At 51.2% G+C, this 10,000-nt stretch overlaps 1 protein-coding gene across 1 annotated transcript in view; it reads right to left on the reverse strand.

Moving 5' to 3' along the window:
• Window positions 1-10,000, reverse strand: part of mtor (mechanistic target of rapamycin kinase) — a 103,200-nt gene that overhangs the window by 22,359 nt on the left and 70,841 nt on the right. The window contains exons 30-32 of the mRNA XM_064300251.1: window positions 9,591-9,730; window positions 4,522-4,622; window positions 2,948-3,063 (exon numbers count right to left, since the gene is read on the reverse strand). Of these exons, the coding sequence (XP_064156321.1) occupies window positions 2,948-3,063; window positions 4,522-4,622; window positions 9,591-9,730 (357 nt within the window). The remainder of the gene's footprint in view (window positions 1-2,947; window positions 3,064-4,521; window positions 4,623-9,590; window positions 9,731-10,000) is intronic.

Here is a 10,000-nt window from a genome sequence, read left to right on the forward strand (position 1 = left end):
CACGAACGAAAACACATTACACAACAATCAGTACATGACCTCATACTTCCCGACAAAAAAAAAACGTTACGTAAGTTTGTGAACGCGGCAATTTGGACGGATTTAATTAGGATTATACATGTCATTTTGTTTCATTCATCTGTTAAAAAAAAAAAAAAAGTTTTCCAGTATCAGTTCCCAAATCCTGTCTGCAGCTTCTGAGGATACAGTTCCACAGCTTTGTGTTTCGTGTTACACAAGACCTAAGGCATGAGCAGATTTTTTTTTCACGTACCACATTCTTGCTCTCATAATCATAACACTGAAACAAATAATTAGAGAAAGCGACAGGGTTTTTTTTTTCTTCAGAAGTCTGATTTATGGGGATTTGGCGGCCGCCCTTCCCAGGGCAGTGATTATCGGGCCGCAGAAACAGACGAGGGACGGGGGGGGGGGGGGAGACAGCTGGTCCTCTCCGGCCCGTCCCGGAGTTATTTTAGGGACAATTAAAAGCGGACGGCCTGAGGCCCAGGGGTCTGTGTGAGGCGGCGTACGTGCGCACACCTGTGAAAGGACTTGGGCGGCGGCGGGGGAAAGTGCATTTACTGCACGGCACTGAATCAGGGGTAACGGATGCTTTCGGGTCGCCCTCTCGGGACCCCGGGCGGGCCCATTCGCCCCTGTGGCGTGTGCACTTTAACGGCGTGGGGTAGCGTGTCGAATGCTGGACACTTCCCAAATTCCCAGAAACCTCCCGCGGAGCTCGGGACCCTGGCTCGGCCCCCTTGTTAAAGGCAATGGGACAGAGCGGAGGGCGCCTGCCGTTTTGGCGGCCCCGAAACAGGCTGAGGGCACGCGTGCGCCCGCCATTTTAAACAGCTGCTTACTCTACTTTGATTCCTTATGCCCGAGGAAGCCTGCTTTGTCTGACGCTAGCAGGCTGACCAGGTTCGCGTCCGCTCTGAGGTCTGAATCAGAACAGCGTTGTTCTCGCAACTCCTGAGCAGGTTTTGGCAAAAGGGGCAGGTACAATGGCTGGAGCCCACGGGTCACAATCAAGATCTTAAGAGAGGATTACCAAATACATGTCCGGATGACAGTTTCCATCCCTTGCCGATCCTAAAAAGCTTTGGCGCATCTGTTTTCCATCGAATTTCCACAGAGCAGGTCCTCACAGCCATGCTTTCATACTCAAAAATCCACTCACCATCCTCGCACTGTAATTAAACCCAGCTGCGCTGCAGATGCCACGACAGGTTGGGTGTTTGTGTGTGTGTGTGTGTGTGTGTGAGTGTGTGTACATGTGTGCATGTGTGTGTGTGTCGTGTATGTTTGTGAGTGTGTGTGTGTGTGTACATGTGTGTGTCTGTGTGTATGTGTGTGTGTGTGTATGTTTGTGTGTGTGTGTGTTTGTGAGCGTGTGTGTGGTTTCGTGCTTGTGCATGTGAGTGTGTGTGTGTGCTTGTGCGTGTGGTTGTGTGTGTGTGTACATGTGTGTTTGTGTGTATGTGTGTGTGAGTGTGTGTGTGTGTGTGTGTGTGTGTGTGTGTGTGTGTACGTGTGTGTCTGTTTGTTTGTGTGTGTATGTGTGTATGTGTTTGTGAGTGTGTGTGTGTGCTTGTGTATGTGTGTTTGTGTGTGTGTGTGGTATGTCAGGAGGGAATAGGTGTGCCCTCAGTGGTCTTGCACACTTTGAACATCCAGCTGCACACACACACTCTCTCCCATCTCTCTGGACACTCGCCATGGTGACAGTGATGTCATCATACAGCACTCCCTACCATCCGCAGACAGGAAGTGCATTATTCCATCTGACTGAAAACAAGGGCTGATGTTTCTCTCTCTTTCCCTCTTCACATCTACAGACTCAAACTGGCAGGAACATCTCATAATGACAATACATCATAACCTTCTCAGTGCTAGTCAGCGCAAGCGCTAAACATCCAGCCTCCCACAGGAAACAGCAGAAAGTTTCATCCGTCACGGTGACAGCCATTCTCTCAGTGCAGCAGGAGGCCGGAGGGCGCGATTAGGCTGAAGTTTTCCATTTCCAGCGGGCGCACGCCTGACTGTGAATTACGAGTGCCAAACAGCTCGGGCTGAAGAGCCCGTGAAAAGGGAGGATGAGCAGTCACTCTCGATCAGCTCCCGCTTCCCCTCCCTCCGAACGCGGGGCGCCCGGGCAAGCGGCTTTTAAAACCTGACACGTCTGGCCTCGCATTCACGCCCATCAAGGCGAATAATAATAACTAGCGGAGCTGACGAGCGATGCTAATCCGCGCCGTTCCGCTCCGTTCTCAGAATTCAGCAGAGCGTCGGCAGCGGCTCGGATCTTTGCAGCCGCTTAGCCGCGCGACCGCGACATACCGAACAGAGCGCCGGACCCCGGACTCCGGGTTCTGTGGGTTCATTACATTACATTGCATTACAGGCATTTAGCAGACGCTCTCATCCAGAGCGACTTACACAACTTTTACATGGAATTTTTTTTTTTACATTGTATTCATTTATACAGCTGGATATATACTGAAGCAATGCAGGTTAAGTACCTTGCTCAAGGGTACAACGGCAGTGTCCTACCCAGGAATCGAACCTGCGACCTTTCGGTTACAAGCCCAGTTCCTTACCCACTGTGCTTCAAACTCCCTCCGGGGAGGAGGCTGCCGTTGTGCAGACAAGGACTTCTGAATAAACCGTATAAAACGGGTGACAGATCACAAAGGCCTCTCTCCCGGCTCGCTTCAGGCTGCCAGAAGGACGTTATCCTCATTTCACGCGCAGATTATATTCCCACGGAGGAACTTCCGTATTCCCACCGAGCTGCTTCCACTTTCAAATATGATAAAGATGGGAAAGTCCAGGGGACTGCTCTTAAGAGCAGCCAACATCTCCATTTTGAAAACCCGAGCAGAGACGCGGTGGAGCGGTAGCTGTACTGGTATTCGTATCAGACGGTGATGTCGCTCACCTGCTGGGCCAATGAGAAGAGGTCCTGGTGCAATGCCAGCACCGCCCTGTAGAAGGCCCCGTCGTGCGTGTCTCGGGGAATCATGCAGGTGTACTCCTCCATGCTGTCCCAGTGTCCTGGCAGGCGGAGAAAACACAAAAACAAAACTGCACCGTCTCGCCATTTCTATTACAAGTAAGACCTCTCACCAAGAGTTCCCTTTGCCAGCCATTTTAACACCAAACATAAATCTTAACTGGGACGAGTACAAGCATTTGAAATGGGATAATGTGTATTTTTAAAGCCCTCGTTTTTTCCCCCGCTTTTATGTCACTCCTATTCACTTGCCAGGCACCTTTGTTGACAGGGCAAGGAACTCCAAGTCCCATAAGCCAGTGTATTTATGGGAACTACAGCAGAGTCGGCAGCAGCACACAGACATTTACAGCGAAGCTGACCAGGCTCGCTGGCAGGCCATGAAAGGCCTGTTAGAAAGGCTCAGGCTGGCTGTGGAGGGTGCAGACGTCCCCAGGGCCGGTGGTTCTGTTACTGTGGCCATGAGTCGTGTGTACGGGGGCCAGCGGCGGGCAGAGTGGCCAGTGTGGGTGGAGGTGGGGGGGCCTGCTGTGGCCAGTGCGGGTAGGGGGGCTTAGCGCTGGCTGGTGTGCACGGGCGGAGGGGGGGCTCAGCGGTGGCCGGTATGGCCAGGGCGGGGGGCCAGAGGCTGGCTGGTGTGGACTGGGGGGGGGCGGCGCTCAGCTGTGGCCAGTGTGGGTGGGGGGGGCTCAGCGGTGGCCGGTGCGGTCGGGGCAGGGGGCCAGAGCCAGGAAGGCCCTTTGGGGCGTTACGGCCTTTGGGTTTTGGGGGGTAATGAGGCTGCAGGCCACATACGAGGAACACATGGCCAGCCAGGATTACGCAATCCCGAAGTGTGGTCCAGGAAGGAGTGCCGTTTCTGCTCCAGCGCAAATTAAGATCCGGTTACCTTCCTGCCGGTGCACTTCAACTGACCGCAAACAAATGAGAAAGATCTATTTTTGTCTACATATTCATATGCACACATTTTAATTATAATCATTAATAGTAACAGTAAACCGCCAGTTGGCTCCTAAAGTCCAATAAAAGAGCTTTTAATGAGCGTACGAGAATCCAAAACAGACTTTCATTTAATGGCCTTTAGTGTATTTCCAAAATTTTTTGTAAATAAATTAACTTTGTTACCCTATCCCTGAAGCTCTGACCATCTCAACCGCTACATACTTTGAATCATTGAATTTTTTGAATAAAACATTAAATAAAACGCTACATTTCTGTTTGCCGCACGACCACACTCGTGCGGTAATTGCTCGTGAGGATAAGCGCGTGAAAAGGGCGGAGAGTAGCCGAAGGAGCGGCCGGCTAGCTGAAACGCGCCGGGTGCGCTCGGGGAGCGAACGATGTCTTCTCACGGCAGGGCGGTCTGATGCGTCCAGCAGGCCTGCATGCTCTGCTAAGTTAGATTGATTGAGCTCCCCGGTGGTGGGGGCCTCACCCCTCCCCCCCCCCTGCCCTCCCCCACCCCCGGATGAGATGAGGGGTGAGCCGGCGGGTCTTACCCAGGCCCCACGCAGCAGCGGCAGCCATGCGGGCCATCTTGGCCTGGGTCTCCTCGCTCACCAGGGTCCACTCTTCACAGCACTGCTGGTGCAACTGGCCCCTGAGAGAGAGAGAGAGACACAAACACTGGTTAGGACACAAAACCAACCAACACCAGCCCAGCAACTCAAACTTCTTATGCCATATAACCTAACCACCCAACACCAACAACTCAAACTTCTTATACCGCATAACCTAACCACCCAACACCAACAACTCAAACCTCTTATACCGCATAACCTAACCAATCAACACCAACAACTCAAACCTCTTATACCACATAACCTAACCACCCAACACCAACAACTCAAACCTCTTATACCGCATAACCTAACCACCCAACACCAACAACTCAAACCTCTTATACCACATAACCTAACCACCCAACACCAACAACTCAAACCTCTTATACCACATAACCTAACCAACCAATACCGACAACTCAAACTTCTAATGACACAAAACTAACCAACACCAGCAACTCAAACATCTTATACCACATAACCTAACCAATCAACACAGACAACTCAAACATCTTATACCACAAAACCAGCTGTGGCAGGGTGCGGTTTGCGGGAGGAATTCAGGGCAATTAGAGGACCACGCCTACTGGTTAAGTAGGCGCACACCTGGATGATGTTACGAATCAGTCCAGGATTTAAAAGTGCGCTTCTTTCCACAGTAGGCGTCTGAGGCCGGGGATCCCCTATGAGGACGAGAGAGAGCACGTACCGTCTGGGAAAGGCTGAAAAGCCACCGTTTAATTTAATTTATTTTGTCTTTGTTGTTTCAGTTTACTGTTTTTACCCAGATCCTGTGAGGTGAGGGTTTTTCCGTTTGTGTTTGTAACCGAATACGCTCCCCGTGTCCAGCTCTTCTGTCCCTATCAGGGTGGTCACGGCGTGCGACACCAGCCAACACCAGCAACTGAAAACTTCTTAAGAGACAAAACAACCAACCGAACAAACTCTAGAGCAACACCAACACGAACTCAACTCTTTGACACAAAACCAACCGACACTGGCAATGCAAACCTACTATGACACCAAGCCAATCAACGCTGGCAACTGTGACTTCTTATGACACAAACACACACACACACACACCGGCAACTCAAACCTCTTAAGCCACGAAGCCAACCACTTAAGATTTACTTCTGAGTGGCAGAGCTGTCACCTCTGTCTCAAGCGCAGACGGAACTGCGGTGCGCAGTTCCAGAACTCGAGACGTTTTCCAGAAAATCCCTTTGGCAGAGGCGTCACGGGCGGGAGAAAAGGGAAAAGGACAGAAGCCGATAAAGAGTGAGGGATGACGACAGACGGCGAGATGGCTTTAGCAGAAACGCACTTCCTGTCTCTCCCGCCCTCTCTCCAGATGGACAGCCCGAACCTCGACATGGCGCAACATCCTGCCCCGGGCTGTGAAAGGGGTGCTGTCCCAGCCCCAAATTTAAACACGGGGCGGGGGGCCCCAGGACGCAGACCGCAGTCAGTGCCGGGGGCCCGTCTCTCCCGAGGATAAGGCCGAGCATCTGAGATGGAGATTACGGGGCGCGCTCAGACAGGTTGGGGTGCAGCCGGTCAAACGTTTCTCCGGGTGCCCGACTCACACACAATATCCTGGAGCTACGAAAACAAGGGCCCCACACCAATCACGCCCACAGTGCACACACCACACACACCGACACACACCACACCAAAACACACCACACACACACACACACACACACACACACAAAACCACACGCAGATACACACGTGCACACACACACACACACACACACCACACAAACCACAGCACACACACACACACCACACACACACACAAAACCACACGCAGATACACACATGCACACACGTGCACACACACACAAAACCACACACACACACACACACACACACACAAAACCACACGCAGATACACACATGCACACACGTGCACACACACATACACACACACATACGCACACACATACGCAAACACACAGCAAACACACATGCACACAATCACACACACTACGAAACACACACAAAACCGCACACAAACACACGGCACACTATACACACACACGCCACTACACACAGGCACACACACACACACACGCATACACTCCCTCACAAACACACACTCACAAACACATGCCCACACCACGTGCGTACTCACACACACATCAGTTCTGGGCAATGACTCAGCGATCACTCAGCTTTAATATGTGTGTGGAGAATAGCCCGGACAGCGCAGTACTGTCTGCGCCTTCACACACTTACTAACCGTCCTCTCCAGGGAGAGAGACACTCACAGCACACACACTCTGTCTTTTTCCAGTGTGCTTGCGTGCTGGGTGGATACGTGTGTGTATGTGTGGAAACATTGTTATGATGGCCAATTATGTAGTAGGGACTTCATTAATGCTCTCCATTTTCTAGCTATTTATCAAGAGAGGGGAGTTTACCAAATGGAGCAGTTAATTATTCTCCTAGTGGCCCGTTTTCATCGGCTACTGGAACAGAGTTGGCGCATTGAGTAAGTGTTTAAAAAATAAACAAGGAGATCCTTCATCCTGGATGAATTCCCTTTGGGATTTACTGGACATTCCAGCAGCCACATCTATCAGTCCACAGGCTGTAGAGCAGAAGCCCAATGTCCACGCTATGAGACTGCTTTACAGATACCCGGTTCTGATGAAGAATACCCATGTACCACACACACACACACACACAGACACAGAGACAGGAAACACACAACAACCATTATGATATATAACAATCATTCGTCAATGTCACCAACAACCACCTTTCGGTACAAGCCAGTTCCTACCCACTGCTCACGTAATAACACTCAATGTCACAACAAAGTGCGACCACACACATGCACCACGCGATGAAACTTGGCAATCTACAGATTAGGCTACACACACTGCCCTGTACCGGCATACAAAATGGAAAACTTTATTTAGCATTTTATGCCATTTGGCAGTCTACATGATCGAAGCCGAGTGGTTGTGCCGGCATCATCTCCAGGGACAGTTACAGAAGAAGGCGAGGACTGGCAGAGCAGGGAGAGGATGGGGAGACATGCGTCATGGCCGTGCCCGTAGGGGCCGACAGCTGGAGCGCGACAGCTTTGAATTCTGGGAAGTGACCGCGCGACAGTCGTTGGCCAAGCTTGCCAACGCAACCGCCGGGCATGGACGCCAGCGCTGACCACCGGCACCAAAACAATTTCTGTTTACAGGAACCCTTCTCCCCTCTTTCTGTAGTGTCCACACCCCGGCCGTTCAAAGAGAACAACGTCAGATTCCATCAGTGCGCAGGGTCAATAAAGTTTGAAAGCACAAAGTGGGGAGTCCAGGGTTGGGACCTGCTGGAAATGACGCGGGACTCCTGAGAGACCCTGTCCGTCTGCGTTAGACTCACGGGCCGTTCCAGCTGCTTCGCCTCATTTTTAATCCAAAGCTTTCTAAATATTTTTATCAGAACAGCAAATATTGGACAGTGGGAGAGGGGAACGGGAGCGTGCGCGTGAGTGAGCCTGTTACTGAACAGGTCTGACAACGGCTTACCGGCGACTACACAAACCCCACGGGGCTGTCAAACTCTGACTGTTCCCAGACCAGCGTCTGTGCCAAGTCACAGTTTGTTTTTTTGTTCTTTTTGTTCTCATGAAAGCCGCCCTGACACTAACAAGGGCACGTCACGAAAAAATGCAGCGAAATGACGACGCGTTTCGCGAACTTTCCTACGCAACGCAGCCGCACTGGGGACAAGAGTGCGATAAGGCAGAGCAGACTGCCTGTAGCACTTTATACGTCCCCCTGACCCATCTGACCAGTGTGCGCATGCTGACAGATTTATACACAGCCAACAGAGACGCGAGCGGCCCTGTCCTCCACCCATAAGCACAGACTCCGTCTGTCTCCGGGCTGATCTGACCTGACTCCAACACATGGGGAGAATTAGCAGGGTGTCTGGACAGGGCTGCAACCAGGAGGCCGCAGGTTCAAATCCAAGAGGGAACCCTACACTGCCACTGCACTCCTGTGAAAATCATCTTTTACTGCTTTCCTATGTATTGAGCTGTAGATGGAGAGAATGAGGAAACTCTGCAGGTCACCATGTGAGTGAATGGGGAAAGTGAAGCATGCTGGGTAAGTGAGGAAAGAGAAGCCAGCTGGGTAAGTAAGGAAAGAGAATTATGCTGGGTAAGTAAGGAAAGAGAGGCATGCTGGGTAAGTAAGGAAAGATAAGCCTGCTGGGTAAGGAAGGAAAGAGAAGCATGCTGGGTAAGTAAGGAAAGAGAGGCATGCTGGGTAAGTAAGGAAACAGAAGCATGCTGGGTAAGTAAGGAAAGAGAAGCATGCTGGGTAAGTAAGGAAAGAGAGGCATGCTGGGTAAGTAAGGAAAGAGAAGCATGCTGGGTAAGCGAGGAAAGATAAGCCTGCTGGGTAAGGAAGGAAAGAAAGCATGCTGGTAAGTAGGAAAGAGAAGCAGCCGGGTAAGTAGGAAGAGAAGCATGTGGGTAAGTAAGGAAGAGAAGCATGCTGGGTAAGTCAAGGAAAGAGAAGCATGCTGGGTAAGTAAGGAAAAGAATCATGCTGGGTAAGTAAGGAAAGAGAAGCATGCTGGGTAAGTAAGGAAAGAGAAGCATGCTGGGTAAGTAAGGAAAGAGAAGCATGCTGGGTAAGTAAGGAAAGAGAAGCATGCTGGGTAAGTAAGGAAAGAGAAGCATGCTGGGTAAGTAAGGAAAGAGAAGCATGCTGGGTAAGTAAGGAAAGAGAAGCATGCTGGGTAAGTAAGGAAAGAGAAGCATGCTGGGTAAGTAAGGAAAGAGAGGCATGCTGGGTAAGTAAGGAAAGAGAGGCATGCTGGGTAAGTAAGGAAAGAAATGCATGCTGGGTAAGTAATGAAAGAGAATCATGCTGGTTTTCTGCATTCTGTTTGTCATGGACAGCATATATGAAAGATCTGCACGTGCAGGACACGCCGTGGTTAAAAGGGGCGGGGCAACCAGGTGTCAGTCATCCACTCACCACTCCCCCAGCGCCTCCAGGCAGCGCATGCGGCCCAGGATGAGCTCGGGGTCCTCCTTGTTCATGTCGATCTTCTTGTCGTAGGCCACCAGCGCGTCCTCCCACTCGTGCAGCTTCTCGTACCAGGTCGCCTGGATCTCCTGCCACAGGAAGAGGAAGCACAGGAGCGGGAAGGGTTAGCAGGGAGGAAGTAGACCAGGAAGAGAAGAGAAAAAGAAGAGGGAGAGCATGAAGGGTTAGCAGGGGGTAAGTAGACCAGGAAGAGAAGGTAAGAAGAAGAAGAGGGAGAGCAGGAAGTTTAGCAGGGGGTAAGTAGACCAGGAAGAGAAGGGAAGAAGAAGGAGAACGGGAAGGGTTAGTAGGGGGAAGTAGATGAGAAAGAGTAGAGAAAAAGAAGAGGGAGAGGAGGA

This window comes from Anguilla rostrata, chromosome 11, assembly GCF_018555375.3.
Source record: "Anguilla rostrata isolate EN2019 chromosome 11, ASM1855537v3, whole genome shotgun sequence".
Lineage (NCBI taxonomy): Eukaryota > Metazoa > Chordata > Actinopteri > Anguilliformes > Anguillidae > Anguilla > Anguilla rostrata.